The sequence below is a fragment of the Aquila chrysaetos genome (assembly GCF_900496995.4).
Source record: "Aquila chrysaetos chrysaetos chromosome W unlocalized genomic scaffold, bAquChr1.4 W_unloc_2, whole genome shotgun sequence".
Taxonomy (NCBI): domain Eukaryota; kingdom Metazoa; phylum Chordata; class Aves; order Accipitriformes; family Accipitridae; genus Aquila; species Aquila chrysaetos.
In genome coordinates this window covers 15,780-36,457 of record NW_024470322.1, presented here as the reverse complement: position 1 = coordinate 36,457, position 20,678 = coordinate 15,780, and the positions used below count along the sequence as shown (strand labels likewise).

At 44.9% G+C, this 20,678-nt stretch overlaps 1 protein-coding gene across 4 annotated transcripts in view; it reads right to left on the bottom strand.

Moving 5' to 3' along the window:
• LOC121232937 (sorting nexin-2-like) overlaps positions 1 to 14,551 on the bottom strand; it is an 84,373-nt gene extending 69,822 nt beyond the window's left edge. For all 4 annotated transcript variants that reach the window (XR_005931766.1, XM_041121441.1, XM_041121442.1 and 1 more), the window contains exons 1-2: positions 14,404 to 14,551; positions 11,814 to 11,931 (exon numbers count right to left, since the gene is read on the bottom strand). Coding sequence is in view for 3 of the 4 variants with exons in the window: in XM_041121441.1 (XP_040977375.1) it covers positions 11,814 to 11,931; positions 14,404 to 14,511 (226 nt within the window). In the remaining variant the exon portion in view is untranslated. The remainder of the gene's footprint in view (positions 1 to 11,813; positions 11,932 to 14,403) is intronic.
• Between the last annotated feature and the right edge of the window lie 6,127 nt (positions 14,552 to 20,678).

The window sequence follows — 20,678 nt, the reverse complement described above, 5'->3', positions numbered from 1 at the left end:
AGACATGGTGGTGTGAGTGCAGCAACTGAAGTCAGACCACGGGTCGGAGGGCCTGTGTGTCCATGGTGCCAGCAACTGGAGAGAGTGCAGGTGTGAGAGTGAGTGTGTGATTGCTAGCCAAGATCAAACTGGACTAGCCGGCGAGGAGGTGAAGCAGCCGGGGACCCAGTGGGGTGAGTGGGTCTCTAAGGGCCAGCTCTGGGTGTGAGAGCACCTGTATATCTCCAGGGGTGAGAGCACAGGGGGGTTGGCTATGGGACCAGGCTAACTATGCTAGGGCACATGGAAAATAAGGAGGTGATTGGCGACAGCCAACATGGCTTCACTAAGGGCAAATCGTGCCTGACAAATCTGGTGGCCTTCTACGACGGGGTTACAACATTGGTGGATAAGGGAAGAGCAACGGACATCATCTACCCGGACTTGTGCAAAGCGTTTGACACTGTCCTGCACGACATCCTTGTCTCTAAATTGGAGAGACGTGGATTTGATGGGTGGACCACTCGGTGGATAAGGAATCGGCTGGATGGTCGCACTGAAAGAGTTGCGGTCAACGGAGACCCAGCTATGGTTGCCACTCGGATGAAAGCCATTGCTAGGAAACGTGTGTCGACCCAGACAGAGCTCCCAAGTAAACATGCAGCTGTCCAGGTCTCTGGCTGCAGGGAGTGCCTGAGCCTGTCACTGGTACTGGAGGGCAGCAGAGACAACACCTGTGTGCGGTGTGACCAGGTGGATGATCTGCTCAGCATGGTGGCAGAGCTGAAGGAGGAAGTGGAAACGTTAAGGAGTATCAGGGGGTGTGATAGGGAGATAGATTGGTGGAGCCACACCTTACCATCCCTGAGGCAGAGGCAGCAGATGGAGGCTCCACAAGAAGTGGAGGATCCCCTACCCTCTTGCCACCAGGCAGGAGGGGACCTAAGAGATGGAGGGGAATGGATACAGGTCCCTGCTTGGGGATGTGAGAGACTGAAAGAGTTAATGTCTCAAACATTGTGGTGGGGCAAGTTCTGCTTAAAGACAAACCATGCACAGCAAGGGACCAAGGTGAAAAGCCCACCAGCTCAGACATCAGCAACAGGAGGGGGAGGGCGTGCTGGAGGGTGCGCAGCTCCCTGTTCTGATAAGCTGTTCTGATACAAAGATCAAATAATGGCCACCTCTGCAGGGAAGGAGAAGTTACTCCACAAACAACCCCCAAGGCCAAAGGCTCACAAACTGCTCATTAGCCTGACCAGTTCGGGTGCCCGCCCAAAGGAGGGGCAAGGATGATAAAAGGACACAAACTGAAGCCCCAGGTGCACAAGCCCACTGGGACTGGACCCCTCGGCTGACTGGACCCATGCTGGACCCAGGACCGGTGAAATCTTTCTCTCTTCTTTTTTCTCTGTCTTCTTCTCTCTTTCCTTTTCCACAATCCCTACACCTCATCCCTTTAAGACATAAACCCGTTGACCAAGTCTGGGACTAAGAGTGGATCCAGCTGCCCCTGGGCCCTTCTCTGAGGAGGAGTCTAGAAAGCAAGGGGGTCTGCTCTGAACCTCGTGACTCAACGGGAGGGATCTCCTTGTTCCCTGAATTGATGTATATGGTTACCCTAGGTTACACGGTTTACAGAAGTAGTCTTATGCCAATTCCTGTTGTGAGAAACCCTTCCACCTCCTACCACGCCTCCCCAGTTCAGTTTGCTTCTGTCATGAATAAAATCTTTAACTGATTGTTTGGTGTCCTTTCACCTTAATTTAGCCTGAGGGAATTTCGAATTAAACACGACTCCCCAGTCTGTCCAGTCTGGGTCCTGACAGGGGAGGCAGGCGAATCCCCTCCCAGTCTCCCTCACCTTCCCAGTTGCCCTTAAGCAACAGGTATGGGGCTCTGGAACTTGAGGGCCAGGCAAATGAAGATCAGAATGTAGATGAAGGCCTATCCAGGGGGGTGCCTAGGTTGAGTCGGTCAGCCCCATTCATTCTGACAGCCTCTGTTAAGAGAAAAAGGGGGGTAATTGTCGTAGGCGATTCCCTTCTGAGGGGGACAGAGGGCCCAATATGCAAACCTGACCCATCCCACAGGGAAGTCTGCTGCCTCCCTGGGGCCCGGGTAAAAGACATTTCTAGGAAACTCCCTGGTCTGGTTTGGCCCTCTGATTATTACCTGCTATTGGTTGTGCAGGTTGGCAGCGACGAGGTTGTGGAGAGAAGTCCAAAAGCAATCAAAAGGGACTTCAGGGCACTGGGGAGATTAGTGGAAGGATTGGGAGCACAGGTAGTGTTTTCCTAAATCCCTTCAGTGGCAGGGAAATATACTGAAAGGAACGGGAAAACGCACTGATCAACACGTGGCTCAGAGGCTGGTGCCATCGGTGGCATTTTGGGTTTTTTGATCATGGGGAGGTTTACACGGCACCGGGCCTACTGGCGACAGATGGCGTCCAGCTATCTCAAAGGGGGAAAAGGATCTTCGCTCATGAGATGGCAGGGCTCATAGAGAGGGCTTTAAACTAGGTTTGAGGGGGGTAAGGGATAAATCTAGGCACACCAGAGATGAGCCTGGGGGCAGCATGACAATGTTGAGCGTGAATTCGATAGCCCAGCTCAAGTGCATCTACGCCAATGCACGCAGCATGGGCAATAAACAGGAGGAGCTGGAAGCCATTGTGCAGCAGGATATCTATGACTTAGTCGCCATCACAGAAACATGGTGGGATGACTCCCATGACTGGAGTGCTGCAATGGATGGCTATAAGCTCTTCCGAAGGGATAGGCAAGGAAGGAGAGGTGGTGGGGTGGCTCTCTATGTTAGGGAGTGTTTTGACTGTACGGAGCTCCACGACTGTGATGATACAGTCGAGTGCTTATGGGTAAGGATGAGGGGGAAGGCCAGCAAGGCAGATATCATGCTGGGAGTCTGTTTATAGACCACCCAACCAGGCTGAAGAGACGGATGAATCATTCTACAAGTGGCTGGCAGTAGTCTCACAATTGTGTGCCCTTGTTCTCGTGGGGGACTTCAACTTTCTGGACGTTTGCTGGAAATAAAACACAGCAGAGAGCAAGCAGTCTAGGAGGTTCCTGGAGTGTGTGGAAGGTAACTTCCTGACACAGCTGGTAGGTGAGCCTACGAGGGGAGGAGCCTTGCTAGATCTACTGTTTACAAACAGGGAAGGACTGGTGGGAGGTGTGATGGCTGGAGGCTGTCTTGGGCTTAGTGACCATGAAATGATGGAATTCTCGATTCTTGGTGAGGTAAGGAAGGGGGTCGGCAAAACCATCACTATGGACTTCCGGAGGGCAAACTTTGGCCTGTTCTGGACACTGGTTGAGAGAGTCCCTTGGGAGACAGTCCTGAAGGGCAAAGGGGTCCAGGAAGGCTAGGCATTCTTCAAGAGGAAATCTTAAAGGCTCAGGAGCAGGTTATTCCCATGCGCCACAAGAAGAACCATTGGGGAAGACGACCGGCCTGGCTGAAGACGGAGCTTTTGCTGGACTCCGGAAAAAAAGGAGTTTACCATCTTTGGAAGAAAGGGCAGGCAACCCAGGAAGAGTACAGGGATCTTGTTAGGTCATGCAGAGAGAAAATTAGAAAGGCAAAAGCTCAGCTAGAACTCAATCTGGCCACTGTCGTAAGAGACAACAAAAAATGTTTTTACATATATGTTAACAACAAAAAGAGAGCCAAGGAGAATATCCATCCTTTATTGGATGCAGAGGTGTATTGGCTTTGTGTGGCAAGGTTTTGGTAGCGGGGGGGGGGGTGTTACAGGGGTGGCTTCTGTGAGAAGCTGCTGGAAGCTTCCCCTGTGTCCAACAAAGCTAATACCAGCCGGCTCTAAGACGGACCCGCCGCCGGCCAAGGCTGAGCCAATCAGCGATAGTGGTAGCGCCTCTGTGATAACATATTTAAGAAGGAAAAAAAGTTGCTGGGACAGACGGAAACGGCAGCCGGAGAGAGAGTGAGAACATGTAAGAGAAACAACTCTGCAGACACCAAGGTCAGTGAAGAAGGAGGGGGAGGAGATGCTCCAGGCGCCGGAGCAGAGATTCCCCTGCAGCCCATGAAGACGACCATGGTGAGGCAGGCTGTCCCCCTGCAGCCCATGCAGGTCCACGGTGGAGCAGATATCCACCTGCAGCCCGTGGAGGACCCCACGCCGGAGCAGGTGGGTGCCCGAAGGAGGCTGTGACCCCGTGGGAACCCCGCGCTGGAGCAGGCTCCTGGCAGGACCTGCGGATCTGTGGAGAGAGGAGCCCACGGAGCAGGTTTTCTGGCAGGACTTGAGACCCCGTGGGGGACCCATGCTGGAGCACTGTGCTCCTGAAGGACTGCACCCCGTGGAAGGGACCCATGATGGAGCAGTTCGTGAAGAACTGCAGCCCGTGGGAAGGACCCACGTTGGAGAAGTTCGTGGAGGACTGTCTACCATGGGAGGGACCCCACGCTGGAGCAGGGGAAGAGTGTGATGAGGAGGATGCCCCTGAGGAGGATGAAGCGGCAGAAATAACGTGTGATGAACTGACCGTAACCCCCATTCCCCATCCCCCTGCGCCACTGGGGGGGTAGGTAGAGAATCCAGGAGTGAAGTTGTGCCCGGGAAGAAGGGAGGGGTGGAGGGAAGGTGTTTTGAGATTTGGTTTTATTTCTCATTACCTTGCTCTGGTTGATTGGTAATAAATTGAGTTAATTTTCCCCAAGTTGAGTCTGTTTTGCCTGTGACGGTAATTGGTGAGCGATCTTTCCTGTCCTTATCTTGACCCACGAGCCCTTTGTTATATTTTCTCTCCCCTGTCCAGCTGAGGAGGGGGGAGTGATAGAATGGCTTTGGTGGGTACCTGGTGTTCAGCCAGGGTCAACCCACCACAAGAGGGGAACATTGCCACCAGAGATGAGGAAAAGGCTGAGGTACTTAATGCCTTCTTTGCCTCAGTCTTTAATAGTGAGACCAGTTATCCTCAGGGTACTCAGCCCCCTGAGGTGGAAGGCAGGGACGGAGAGCAGAATATACCCCCCATAATCCAGGAGGAAGCAGTTAATGACCTGCTATGCCACCTGGACACTCACAAGTCTATGGGACCAGACGGGACCCATCCGAGAGTACTGAGGGAGCTGGTAGAGGAGCTTGCCAAGCCACTCTCCATCATTTATCAGCAGTCCTGGTCAACAGGGGAGGTCCCAGACGACTGGAGGCTTGCCAATGTGATGCCCATTTACAAGAAGGGTTGGAGGGAGGATCCAGGGAACTACAGGCCTGTCAGCCCGACCTCAGTACCGGGGAAGATTATGGAGCGGTTCATCTTGAGTGTGCTCACACGGCATGTGCAGGGCAACCAGGGAATCAGGCCCAGCCAGCATGGGTTCATGAAAGGCAGGTCCTGCGTGACCAACCTGATCTCCTTCTATGACCAGGTGACCCGCCCAGTGGATGAGGGAAAGGCTGTGGATGTTGTCTTCCTGGACTTCAGTAAGGCCTTTGACACTGTCTTTCACAGCATACTCCTTGAGAAGCTGCCGGCTCATGGCTTAGACAAGCGTACTCTTCGCTGGGTAAAAAACTGGCTGGATGGACGAGCCCAGGGAGTTGTGGTGAACAGAGTTAAATCCAGTTGGTGGCCGGTCACAAGTGGTGTTCCCCAGGGCTCAGTTTTGGGGCAAGTTCTCTTTAATATCTATCAATGATCTGGACGAGGGGATCAAGTGCACCCTCAGTAAGTTTGCAGGCGACACCAAGTTGGGAGGGAGGGTTGATCTGCTCGAGGGTAGGAAGGCTCTACAGAGGGATCTGGACAGGCTGGATCAATGGGACGAGGCCAATTGTATGAGGTTCAACAAGGCCAAGTGCCGGGTCCTGCACTCGGGTCACAACAACCCCATGCAGCACTACAGGCTTGGGGAAGAGTGGCTGGAAAGCTGCCCGGCAGAAAAAGACCTGGGGGTGCTGGTTGACAGCCGGCTGAATATGAGCGAGCAGTGTGCCCAGGTGGCCAAGAAGGCCAACGGCATCCTGGCCTGTATCAGAAATAGTGTGGCCAGCAGGAGCAGGGAAGCGATCATCCCCCGGTACTCGGCACTGGTGAGGCCGCACCTTGAGTACTGTGTTCGGTTTTGGGCCCCTCACTACAGGAAAGACATTGAGGTGCTGGAGCGTGTCCAGAGAAGGGCAACCAAGCTGGTGAGGGGCCTGGAGCTCAAGTCTTATGAGGAGCGGCTGAGGGAACTGGGGTTGTTTAGTCTGGAGAAGAGGAGGCTGAGGGGAGACCTTATCGCTCTCTACAACTACCTGAAAGGAGGTTGTAGTGAGGTGGGTACTGGTCTCTTCTATCAAGTAACTAGTGATAGGATGAGAGGAAATGGCCTCAAGTTGCGCCAGGGGAGGTTTAGGTTGGATATTAGAAAAAATGTCTTTACTGAAAGGGTTGTCAGGCATTGGAACAGGCTGCCCAGGGAAGTGGTGGAGTCACCATCCCTGGAGGTGTTCAAAAAACACGTAGACGTGGCACTTCAGAACATGGTTTAGTGGGCATGGTGGTGTTGGGTTGACAGTTGGAGTTGATGATCGTAGAGGCCTTTTCCAAACTTAATGATTCTATTCTATTCTAATTGATGTCCAAATGGAGACCAGTGACAAGTGGCATTCCTCAGGGGTCGGTATTGGGACTGGCGCCATTTAACATCTTTGTCGGCAACATGGACAGTGGGATTGAGTGCACCCTCAGCAAGTTTGCCGACGACACCAAGCTGTGTGGTGCGGTCGACACGCTGGAGGGAAGGGCTGCCATCCAGAGGGACCTTGACAGGCTTGAGAGGTGGGCCCGTGCTAGCCTTGTGAAGTTCAACAAGGCCAAGTGCAAGGTCCTGCACATGGTTCGGGGCAATCCCAAGCACAAATACAGGCTGGGCCATAAGGGGACTGAGAGCAGCCCTGCGGAGAAGGACTAGGAGGTATTAGTGGATGAAAAACTGAATATGAGCCAGCAATGGGCACTCGCAGCCCAGAAAGCCAATCTCATTCTGGGCTGCATCAAAAGAAGTGTGACCAGCAGGTTGAGGGAGGTGATTCTCCCCCTCTACTCCGCTCTCGTGAGACCCCACCTGGAGTACTGTGTTCAGCTCTGGGACCCCCAACATAAGAAGGACATGGACCTGTTGGAGTGAGTCCAGAGGAGGGCCACAAAGATGGTCAGAGAGGCTTGAGCACCTCTCCTATGACAACAGGCTGAGAGACGTGGGGCTGTTCAGCCTGGAGAAGAGAAGGCTCCGGGGAGACCTTATAGCAGCCTTCCAGTACCTAAAGGGGGCTGACAAGAAAGCTGGAGAGGGACTTTTTACAAGGGCATGTAGTGATAGGACAAGGGGTAATGGCTTTAAACTGAAAGAGGGTATATTTAGATTATATGTAAGGAAGAAATTCTTCACTATGAGGGTGGTGAGGTCAGGTTGCCCAGAGAGGTTGTGGATGCCCCCTCCCTGGAAGTGTTCAAGGCCAGGTGGGATGGAGCTTTGAGCAACCTGGTCTAGTGGAAGGTATCCCTGCCCGTGGCAGGGGGGTTGGAACTAGGCAATCTTTAAGGTCCCTTCCAACCCAAACCCTTCTACGATTCTATGATCCTAACAGAACTGGGAGAAACTACTATGCCCAAGTCAGAACCCATGATTCTTACGATTATAATAGGAGGGCTAAGAATAATCTTAATGAAAACATAAATAGTATTAACAGGACAGTCAGCCACCAATAAGGCTTTCTTCTGACTTCAAAACTGTAGGTTCAAATGCCTTTGCGTGTTTCTTTCTTCCAGAACAGACCTGGAACTGAATAACCAGCTTCTAAAAAGCAGCCAGGTATCTACACAACTACTCTGATTAGACATTTCACATGACAACAGCCTGACAGACACTATTAGCTAGAACTTTTGCTGTTCAACTGGGCTTCAAGTACATGTTTTGTTTGCTCCACAGAATTAGCATCATCTTTTCTGTATGAACTCTGAAAAATAAAGGCCTAAACCAAATCTATCTGGATCTAAAGCTAAAAAAACCCAACAACAACAAACAAACATGTTCACTTTTCCCCAGAAGCTAGATGCTTGCATGAGAGGATCCATTCCTAAAACACATAAAAAGCAATCTTTTACCAGACTAGAGAAGTGGAAAAAAAATGTTATTTTTCTGAAAAAGGTGACAGAGCACTGATATAATTTCACAGCCTTACTCTCATCACCTATGAGCACTAGAAGCCGAAGGCATAGCTATTTCCTGCACAGGCAGTCCATGACACATTTCTTCAGCTTCAGCTATACATTGAACTTAAGGCCAACATTTTAGAACAGTCATTCAAGATTTAGTTCTTAACTCTCTATAAGTTTATGGATGACCAGGTTTTAAGATAGCAATCATCTGAACAGATGTTCCTACAGTATTCTCTTGTCCAAAAAAACCACAAACAAAAAAACAACATTATCATCCACCTCCACCCCCGCCTGGAATTGGGAGCTTTGCAGAAAAACATTTTTACTTTTATCCTAAGGGAAAAAGTTCTTAAATGGTTTTAGCAAGATAGTTTTCTTATTTGCAGAACTGAGAATCACAACACTAATAAATGGAACAGCAAAGTTTACAGGTCTCCAGTAACAGATGGGAAAAAAAAAAAATCTCATTTTCTTCCACCTTCATAACTCAGCTTAACAGTTCAGCCAAAGCACTTATGATTCATTAGAGATGACGTAAGGAATATCTAAAACCAGTTTATTGCAGATATACCTTATAGCTGTCCTAAAAACACAGTAGCAAAGAGTTTTTAAGTATAGTCAAAAAAGCCTACAAAAATTCCAGATTCTGAACTGCATTAAGACAGTACAGGACATTTTCTAATTTGTTCTCTCTCACCTCCTTTTCCATTAGGTTGCATTATTAGACGAACAATGAAAAAGATTTATCAAGCCTACAGTAGCTAGAGAGGAATATCACCACATTTTTACAAATAAGTCTGCAAAACTACATTTTTTTTTAATGCCCTCCTTTCAGGAGCCATTCATAGGACTTCCTTTTACCTGGGTTTTATAGTGTCTAATAATTCAACGTGAAGGACCAACACAAGCTAAGAAGTTGTGAAACTTCATTCTCTTCCTCTCCAGTTAACTGTCCCTATAATCTTTGTAAAGATAAGATTTCTTTGGAATTTCAGCATATTGGGGGAAAAAAGTTGCATTCATTTTTTATTTTTTTAAAACTTGAGTGTTGCTTTCATAGAAAAAAAGGCTCACACAATCAAGCTGAAAGCAAGGAAATAGATATCTCATGTAGCCTTCTCACACTGTTTCTGTTCGTCGCAAATCAGTGTCAGAAAGGCTGGATGACCATCACTGTCTAGCAAAACAGTGCTAAGGAAAAAAAGTTATCCTCGTGAGTACATAGCACTGAAACACAAATTAGACATTGTTTTTGAGAACACATATGCTGACAGTGATACAGTTAGAAGTTCATCACTAGGACGGAACTGTATTATGCAAAATTCCTGTTTAGAACAGGCTACTGTTAAAGAGGTCATGTTTCTGCAAGTTGTGTTAGGCTCTATAAATCAGTCTTTTTTTCCCCATTTGAGAGTTTGTACTAGCCTTAGTCTGTATATGAACTGACCTTTTAAAAATCACTTTTAGTTGTATTAGACCTATAGCACGTCAGATGCTTTCACAGCTGAATGCTGCTTGCATTTAAAAAAATGTCTTCCATAGTAAAACTCAAACTCATTAAGTCATTTCTCTGTCTTTTCTCAGTGTTCCATTCACTTCAACGATCTGGCTGCTAACATGTTACTTCTGTCTGGATCCCATCGATATTTAGTCCAGTCACCTTTTTTCTTAATTTAATATTTTCCAGCCAAAGGACAATCTGCTTTCCTAAAACATGTTCCAGATGGCCCTACAGCTACAAAAAGCTGGCTTTATATACTGAAACTATATAACCAAATTAAAAATAAAGCTTTCTTGTACTAGTAAAGTGTTCCCAGTCTTTGTAGGTCGTAAGATCAGGTAATATAAATACAAAACTACTAGGGTTATCACTGAATTCTTAATTATTCTCCATTTCTCTTAAGACTGTTTTAGAGAGTTTGCAAACTAATCAATAGATTTGCTTATGACACTGTTAGAATGCAAGTTCAAATATATGCAAATATAAGTTTGATAAGTTGAGAACAAAGGTAATGGGCACATATATACACTTATCTATATAAAGCAGCTCAGAACTAAATGCTATAAACTTTATTTAAAAATAATTACATCAGGGTGCAAATAAAGATAAGATTAGGAGTGTATTCAAAGCAGACTGCCAACTGACTCACTAATAGGAAAAGTGTTTAGTATTGAGAAGAAGCATTTAGAACCATCTTTTGACGCACAATATATTCTAAACGTTACATCTCCTTTCTTGAATAGTAAATGCTCCTACATCTGTAAATGTGACAGCAACCATAATCCATGTTAGGAAAAAACAGACTGTAGAAAACCAACATCAAAGTAGTGACTGACCAAGGATTAAAAATAAGTGTCATTGATTACTTTTCAAAACTTTCATACATCTCTCTCCAAAACATCCAGTACTGTCAAATATTAGAGACCAAATCTTACACTAGTGAAATGCCAGGACTGATCCCATATGTCAGTTTCTCATCTTTTTATTATAATAATAAAGTCTTTTAATAAGTAGAAATACCCTCCAGCTTGCAATATTATCTGAATTATCAGTCTTCATAATTGGAAAAAAGGACTAGGACAGCTATAAATGGTTATACAGTAGAAAAAAAGGCTTTAACTCGCCTCATGTTTTTACACACACACAAAGTTGAATATTATTACATAACAAGACATGCCATATTACCATCAGCAGAACAAGTTATTAACTAGCTAACACTGCCACACTATGCAGCGACAGTACATATCACAGAGAAACCTGTATTTAGTAATCAAACTTAACTAAAGCTAGAGTCCCACAGGAAAAAATCCTGTACATCACTGTCAAGATCTTAAGACATTTAAATTTAACTTTTCTATCAAATAAGCTTCTCAAAGTGCCATTACTTCAGTATGTAATTCTTAATAGTTCCGTTACAAAAATATGTATTGTCAAGAGTGTAATAAAGTGCTTACTGCTGAGATGACAACACACAAATTTGGTGAAAAAAAATCCCCAATTTTAATTTACTATTGAAATTTAAACAAGACTCATCTACCCCTAAAGAGAAGTCACATATCACTTTATTTTCGCTAATAAGCAAGATTAAGTCTTCTACTTGCAGTTCAAAAAGAAAAGGCTACACTTCAAAACAGTTTTACAATAATATTCAACCAGTAGCTAGATGTGTTAACAACAGTAGAACAAACTTTGCACAAAGAACCTCAGCTGTTTTTCCTTTTATAGTATGTCACTTTTCTTGCAAATTATTTCAAGTTCATAAATTTGACAGTATATTGCAGAAGATCATAGGACTTCGATTAAATAGGTGATCATTGAATCCAATAAAGAATGATCGACAAAGACTAGTGATACTCCTAACATCCAAAGGAAAACATTACTTAATGAATTTTCCAGAAAGTATATCTTCAACAGGTTGAACAATGGTATAAGATTTACAACAATATTAAATTGCTTAAGCTTAAAATCAGAGTTTCCATTGCAAGGGTACTGCTTCATATTTCCTTACAGACATGGAAATTACCTTTTACAGCATAAAAAGATTTTCCTCCTCCTCCTCACAAAAGCACACCCCTTTAAGTCCAAGAGGAAAAGAGTCTATGCAGCTACATTAGAAGAAAAAAAGCAGTTACCAGCAAAAAGGTCTTCTCTATCATCATCTGGCATGACTTCTGCTGGCTTTGGACCATTAAAGTTTGTGCTGAGGTCTTCTGCAGGAAGACTTGCTGGCTCTGGAGATGAAGGACTTGACTGTTAAAAAAAAAAAAAAAAAAGTGAAATAGCAGAGAACCAGTTGTCACATATCAGTATATAAGTATTGCAATAAACATTCTTTCATTGCAAAGAAACAAAGCAAGATGTACAGAAAGGAAGCCCAGTAAGCTGTTTCCATTTCCTACTCCTAGTGGGATAACAACGAACAAAGGATACAAACTAGTCAGCAGCTCTTTTCATTTCTGTCAGGAAAAAAAGTAAATAACTTTCCTCAAGTTTAATTTACATGAAAAACTGCTACAGAAATATCTAGAATAAGTTTGTTAGCATTCTGAATGTAGTTTGATTACGAAGGTCCTTTTGGAAAGGCTTATATTTAGATTTTGTTTAGTAATTTTTTCTATGTAGAAAAAAAGTCTCCAAGCGCTCCATACTAGTTTTTCAGAGATTAAGTGAACAAGTTAGCTCCATTCAAACAATACACAGCTGCTTGCAGCCATAAGAAATTTCAAAAAGTTTCATTTATTTTTACTGTTCATAATATACATGAAATTTATATTTTGTTGGAACAAAGTTAGGCGAGTTAACAAAATCTCCTCTTATAAAACAAATGCTAACACTGAAACCATTTGGAAGAATTATTAGCAATCTTACAGCTTTTCCACTGCTTAGCTTAGCGAAATTATAGGTAAAAACACAACAGCATGTCTTCTGTGAGGTGCAAAAAGAATGAAAGCAAGAAAAAAAGGAAAAAAAAAAAGAGGGGGGCAAGAACAGAAATTAATCACAAAAAAATCAAGGGGACAGCTCCAAGATTAAAACAGTTTGGAACCCTCTCAAAGCACCATAACCTTCACATAAATTGGCTTTGGACCTCACTGTCACCTGCCATGCTCTCCTCTCTAGTTAATCAGCAAACAAACATATGATCAGGATTAAGTCAGCTCTGGTTTTAATAGAGCTGCCATTGCCATTTAGAAACAGCTACTTCATGAATATTATAGGACTACAACACCACTACAACACTCAAATACATAAGTTTAATTAGACCCACACCATGACATAATCATTCTTCTCTGGACTAAGGTGCCCTGTACGCTTAAGTTAAACAATCTAGCTTTAAGCTAGGGAGAAGTTCAAACTCAATCTTCGTAATCTCTTCCTTCCAAATTTGCTAGAAATTCACAAGAGCAGGGTTCTTTCCTAAGCACTCTAGTTGATTAAAAGTCAAAAAAAGCTTTGTCTTCAAAGTTTCTCTAAGCAGTGAGGCTTCCCTTTGCTACTTAACTACTTTTTTCCAAATAAACTGACTACAAAAACAAAGCGGCACAACAGAACTGTCAACCAAACCACTCAATACAGAGAAAGTGCATTTCTTCACCAGTTTTTCCAGCTATAGAAGTTTTCAGTAGCTATTTTTAATCATTAAGATGAGGACTTTTCATTGTTAGACTGTGGTTTAGGCATTAATTCTATCACATCTCTTGGGGGTTTAATTCAAGAGCACATCAATAAAGAAATTATGTTTTATTGCAGTTTTTCTGAAAATACAAAACAAGACTCCAGTAATACACACTGTACCACACACAGATGTACATAAGTCTATTAAAATAGTTCTTGACAACTGCAGTTTCACAAATAACATCATTTGTTATTCCTTCACAGTATTTTTCCACAGATTTTTTTTTTTGTAGCATTGCACAGATTATCTACAAAAAGAAAAAAAAACAAAAACTTTTTAAGCTACTTCAGAGAAGGCAAGTGTCTTTAAAAAACACATTTAAGAGCCTCTTTACTTACTGACCTTTTTAAGGACAGACAACAGTCGGAGCAAAACAAAGAAATATGCACTGATCCTATTACTGTAAAGGTCAGGGACAGGAAACTTCAGGAAAAGAGGAACACAAACAATTTTCTTTTTAAATGGATAACTGTGTACAGGGAGAACAAAGTTTTTCCATAAGAGACTAGTACAGGTGAAACATGGCCATGACTTAGAAAAAAGTTCCCACTTTAATGAACACATGAGCATTTTTCAGAACTATGAAGTATTTACACATTCAGTTGTAGTGGGGGTTTTCTATTAAGATTCCTGACATGGAAAGCAAGAGTGGTTTATAGATGTATTCACCACACATTTTTAGATCTTTCAGACTCTTGTTTTCTCTGAACAATTGCAGGTGTGATACTTGGAGAAAGACTTTTCCGTGGGTTTTTTTTTGACAGGAGAAAGACTTAGCTGAGGGCCCCGGAGGGCCCCTGGTGAGGTGACTCTCCCCACCAGAAGGCAAGGGCCAAGGAGCCGCCGCTCCCAGAGAACAGAGCGGTGAGGGCCGCAGCTCGAGGCCGAGATGGGGGTGGGAAGGGACCCCCGGTAGTCAGGGAGGGCCTGATAGGAGCCAGCACCATCACACTCCACCGCAGGGGTCTGGGCAATGGCTGGGCCCCACAGTAATAGACTGCACCAGGGAAGGAGAGAGGGCGGCTGCAGGACGAGCGGGCTCTCACCTCCAAAGTGGACACGGGGCTAGCAAAGACGTTCTTGCCATCCTCCAGCACCTCAAAGTCGACAGGCCGTACACCCGCCAATCGCGGAGACTGTCTTTCCGCCGCCATCTTCCCCTCCAGCCTGGGTCACGAGCCCCAGCCTCCTGCTCTCACGTGACACCCCAACCCCCGCCTCCTCACGCCACGTGATTGGAAGAGCTAGGAAAGGAGGCGGGGGGAAAAGGGGTAGTAGGCGCGCCTGCATCGCTGCAGCTCGCACATTATTAACAGTATGTCACTGCACGCAACTTGCCCAGCTTTTGGTTTCTCTCCCCTTCCTGTGAAAGGAGACAGCTGTAGGTGCACCATGTTAGGGCATCTAGATAAGTCGAGAAGCTGGATGTTTGCTGGTAGCTGTGATTTGAAATTGTTACTGTGATAAAATAGTTTAATAAGGCTGGTCATTTTTGTTTAAATCCAACAAAGTCTTCCTTCTCATAAAACACAAAAGTCTGTGTCCCAAAATGTTTGTATTTTAGGAATCTCATCCATATATATGGTTGTTACTGTCACAAAACTTTTGAAACTGCCCTGTGCCAACTGAGGAGAGAAGCTAGGACACAAAGTATAGAATTACAAGAGTAATTCTTTTATTCATGCACATGAGGTGTCCCATTCAAATTGGGGCACCCCAAATGTGGTTTTACACGTGGTTCTTATATGTTTCAGGCATTCAGTTAGAACGTGATTTGACTAATCATTACTTAACACACACACTGCTGTTTTGCAAAGCAACTATAATTATATGGCATAATTCTAAAATTCTGGAGATGGCTGAACACCTGCCTGCGATGGGAAGTAGTGAATGAATTTCTTGTTTTGCTTTGCTTGTAAGTGCGGCTTCTGCTTTACCTATTAAACTGTCTTTATCTCAACCCACGAGTTTTCTCACTTTTACCCTTCTGATTCTCTCCCCCATCCCACCACGGGGGAAGTGAGCGAGCAGCTGTGTGGGGCTTAATTGCTGGCTGGGGTTAAACCATGACAGTCCTTCTTGGCGCCTAACGTGGAGCTCGAAGGGTTCAAGATAACGACAAATTTGATTGGAATGTGCTAGATCGAATTTATAGCTGTTATTGCTGTTTAGCTATTAATTGACAGGCTCGCTCCTGTGCTTGCCACAGGGCTTGCTTGCCTTAATGTAAATTAGAGTCTAGTGCTTGTTAGTGGCTGCTTTTTGCTTTCGCTGCTTGCTGTACTGCTGTACTGCTTATCATCTTATTCTGCAGTGCCTGGGAACATTTTGATAACAGCAATGGTGATGTGCCTGGGCTGGCAGATGGCCAGGGCATTGCTGCTGTTTCTGTGCTGCTGTACTGGACAGGATGGAACTCCAGTGTGAACTCGAGTCGAAGGGACTGTGACCTATGGATCAGTCCACGCAGGAGCAGGACACCCCAAAGTATCTGTGATCGTGCATAAGTCCACGCCAGAGCAGGTGCATCTCGAAACGTCTGTGGCCGTGGCTATGTCTGTGCCGCAGCAGGTATACCTCTGAAGGGATTATGGCCCAAGGATAAGTCCACACTGGAGAAGGCACACCTTGAAGCATCCGTGGCTGTGCATGAGGTCATGCTGGAGCACCTCAAAGTGTGTGGCCATGGATAAACCCACGACGGAGCAGGTACACCCCTGGAGGGACTGCAGCCATAGGTAAGGCTATGTTGGAGCAGGTTTACTTCTGAAGGGACTGTGGCTGTGGGTAAAGCCATGCTGGAGCAGTTATATTTCTGAAGGCATTGCGGCCCATGGAGAAGGCCATGCTGGAACAAGTGCACCTCAAAGCGGCTGTGGCTGTAGATAAGTCTATGCCACAGCAGGTATACCCCTGGAGAGACTGTGGCTCATAGATAAGGCTCCACTCAGAGCAGGTACACCCTTAAGAGACTGCAGTCTGTGGATAAGTGCAAGCCAGAGCAGGGGCAAGGGGAGGAGTTCATTGCAATGTTAAACCCAATGGTCTGGTCCAAAGGGACCAGAGGTGGAGATTGTAATGCAAATACTTTTAAATTGTTGTAACCCATGATTTGAGTTGCATGTTCTAGGAATTACTATAGCAGGAACCGCCTGAACCAGTGGAGGACAAGCCTTACAAGAAGCAGTGAGTGCAGTAGTGACCCGACCAGAGCTGGCTTTGGTGCCCAATAACTCCACGAAAGACACCACCTCTCCTGTCCTGAGTGACCACCATAACAGACGGAGCCCAAAGTCATGGACTAAATGAACTCAATGGACATTTTGTGGACATTTGTGGACATTTTATAGACATTTTACAGGGATGGTCCATAGACTAAAGGGATGAATGATATCTGTGTATTATATCAAAGGATGGGAAGGGGGATGGTCGTTAATGAGGTTGTATTGGATAGTGTGGGACCTAAGCATGATGTAAATGGTATGGAAAAAGGGGTGGAGAATGTGCTGGGTTTGGCTGGGATAGAGTTAATTTTCTCCGTAGTAGCTAGTATGGGGCTATGTTTTTGGTTTTGTGATGAAAACAGTGTTGATAATAGAGAGATGTTTTCATTATTGCTGAGCAGTGCTTACAGAGTCAAGGCCTTTTCTGCTCCTCATACCACTCTGCCAGTGAGTAGGCTAGGGGTGCACAAGAAGTTGGGAGGGGACACAGCTGGGACAGCTGACCCCAACAGACCAAAGGGATATTCCATACCATATGATGTCATGCTCAGCATATAAAACTGGGGGAAGAAGGAGGAAGTGGGGGACATCCAGAGTGATGGTGTTTGTCTTCCCAAGTAACCGTTACGCGTGATGGAGCCCTGCTTTCCTCGAGATGACTGAACACCTGCCTGCCGATGGGAAGTAGTGAATGAATTTCTTGTTTTGCTTTGCTTGCGTGTGCAGCTTTTGCTTTACCTATTAAACTGTCTTTATCTCAACCCATGAGTTTTCTCACTTTTGCCCTTCTGATTCTCTCCCCCATCCCACCAGGGGGGGGAGTGAGTGAGCGGCTGTGTGGTGCTTTGTTGCTGGCTGGGGTTAAACCATGACAGGCATCATCATCCATCTGCTTCTTTCTTGATCTAAACATCCCTGGAGTCAGTCTTGCTACAGTTACTTATCTATGATGCCAGATGATGGGAGGGTTTCACAGGGCTGTTAGAGGAGCTAGGATGCTGGCATTATCTCTCGGTAGTCCAGGGGTATCCTTTATTCTTCAGGGTGGGGCCTGTCCTTCTCCTTTCAATGAGCTGGGGTTCTTTAGTCATGCTTTACTTAACCATGACTGTGCAGTATACAATGTAAACTCTCTCTCTCTCTCTCTCTCCTAAGAAAGTTCATACAATCCCATACTATAAAGACTAATTGGTACAATAGTTAAGGAATGAGATTTTCCTAACGTTATCCTGAGTAATCTCATTTCTTTCAACAGAACTCAAATGGATAAAGCGCAGCTGCTTACATGGTTTAAGATAAGATCTTTCTCAGGGGATGAGGATTAGAAGTATTATGTCCTATTCTTGCAGACCAGTCATTTAACCAAGTGCAGTAGTATTCACAATCACTAAAGCAGTTTTTCTCATGTAAATAAAGTATTTGCAGGCCATCTCCCTATATTACTATTTCTAAATTGTTTTTCTTTTTCTCTCTGTGACTTAGCTCACAAATTCTTAAATTCTTCCAAAAAGTCAGATGTCAATAGTGTCTAGATAGTAAGCATTAGCTAATATACCTATACTTCATTTGAACTGTTGTTGTTGTTTCTGTTATATTGAAGACAAGTTTTTAAAAGTATCTTTTGAGTTTCAATTTGGTCAAAGTACAGCATTCATCCACTCAGCATTTTGTGAGGACTTTGTTAATATTTGCTGTATTAAAGTTAGTTTCTAAACTTTGTCCAATGGATAATAGGAAGAATGAGTCTTGTTCTACAGACTGTAGGCTCTTTGGGGCAAAGGCTGCATCTCTCCAGCATCTGCAAAGTGCCTAATAAAGACTAAAAGGAAAGGATACAGTCATACATACTGTTTTCTTTCAGCCTCTTTCCAATCACATAATGAGAAAGTCATAAATATATAAATAGAAATCTGTGTCATCTTGAAACCATGGAAATGTCATGCATAATTTTATCTGTACTGCTCAAGCTTGAGATGCAAGAAGTTGTTGTGGAGAGTTCTGTGGGAGCAGCTCGGAACACCTGGCATTTGTTTTCAAGAGTGACCGTTAGAATTTGTTGTGCTGCATGTTTGCCAAGCCTTTGAAGAACTAGTTTCACAAGGTCAGGTTGGAGGATGGGCTTGTGTAGGCCTGGGAAGATGTGGCTGAAGACAGTCACGAGTATGTCTATGGAATGTTTTTATCTTTAACTGTTCTGAGGACTGGCAAACATCCCAGCTGGGCCAGATATGCCCTCCTGTGTTAGTAGTATTGGCTGTGAGCCGTTAGTACTTTCTGGATCTTTGTTGAAACATATATAAGTTGGATTCTTTTGTGAAATAAAGGGAATCTTGCACAGAGAGTTTGAGCGCTTAATTGAGTCTCCGCAAGTTCTCTCCTTGGAGATTCTGACTGCTGAGTTTAGAAAGAATGTCTCTCATTCCTGCTGACATCTGAGGAAGTTTCAGGCCTCATTTCTTGGCACGAGGTCATTGAGTGAGACTTTACAAATCTGCCACTCACTAAATTTGTGTTTTGGAACTCCGAATTACCAATTGCAAATAACAAAGAAGTTTTCAAATAGAAGAGATTTATGACATTGGAAGTTCTAACAAAAGGGACAATATCTCTTCTTAGACTAATAAATGTATATGGAAAAGGAACAGGCAAACTGCAGGAGGTAGAAATACACGGACGCCTGTAAAGTTGAAAGCAAACGACAGACGACCCTTTATTGCTACAAAACACACATATTCTGCAAAGTCATTGTACACGTGCACAAGCATAGAATATGATTGGTTATACCATCTCTGTACACGCGCATAAACATAAGGCATAATTGGTTATACCAACTAAAACATGTGAAACTTGTCTCAGTCTAATTGGTCAAGATAAACTGCCGAATTGAGGTTCTTTGTGCCAAGTTCCCTTTATCGTGGATTGCACACCTGTGTTCTTCTAATTGGCTTTATTATCATCTTTCTTCTTTTTTTGTCTTCTTGTTTATTCTGTTCAAGGTCCCGAAGTTCTGAGGTCAGGGACTGGGTAGTTTCCGCTTCCTGTCTAAGTTCTCTCACTCCTTCCTCCAATTTCTTTGTCGAAGGACCAGCTTCTAGATTAAACCTTTCTTCTTCTTCCCTTACTAATCGATGATATGGACCCATTGATCTCCTTGTCCACTGTTTCTTTTTCACTACTGGGGCAATTACTGTAGTTGTTGTTGTTGGGGTCCCTATCTCGAGCTTGGTGTCCTCAGATGCAGTCTGGGTCCCTGCCTCAACCGTGGTCCTCTGAGAGTGTTGAACTATGGCTTGGTAGTCATAGGCCAGGCCCCAGTACAGTGTGAGAAGCTACTGGTTTTCATTGGGGTAGGCAAGGCACCCTTCTATCAGGTGGCGCGTCAGTTTGCCAGGGTTGCTTGCCTGTTTGGGTGTAAAGTCCCAGATTATGGGAGGTGATAACCGTCCTAGGAATCTGCCCAAATCCTTCCATATACCCTGCCACCCAGGGACCAGTCGCTTGAAGGCACATTTCAGTATTGCCTCACCCAAAAGTTGTCTTCTCTTATACCAGGACGAGACCAGATTCCACAATACCCATAATATACCACCAGTATTAATTATTAGTATTGAACAACTCACATAAGGGTGAACAAGGACCTCGGGAGCCTGCATAATAAAACCATTCACATCAATGCCCGGTAGGGAGAGGGAGATGTGTTCCCTCATCTCCTCCACAAGATAGCTCCCACAACACAGCAAAGCCATCAGTGCCAGGACAAAGCACATAGATATTATTTGTATTAGCATGTTCCCGAGTTCCTTCATTCTCCCCACAAGATAGCTCCCGCAGCACAACAAAGCCATCAGTGCCAGGACAAAGCACACAGGCATTATTTGCATTACCATGTTCCCAAACTCAGCAAGATAGAGATAAGCAAGGAGCCAACAAGCTCCGTGACCTGCACAGGAGCTTGCCACTTAATAACTAGCTAAGGCACGCTTAATGCAAAACTGCCGTTGTCGAGCACCACGTTGGGCGCCAAAAAGGACTGTGGTGGGTTGACCCTGGCTGGATGCCAGGTGCCCACCAAAGCTGCTCTATCACTCCCCCTTCTC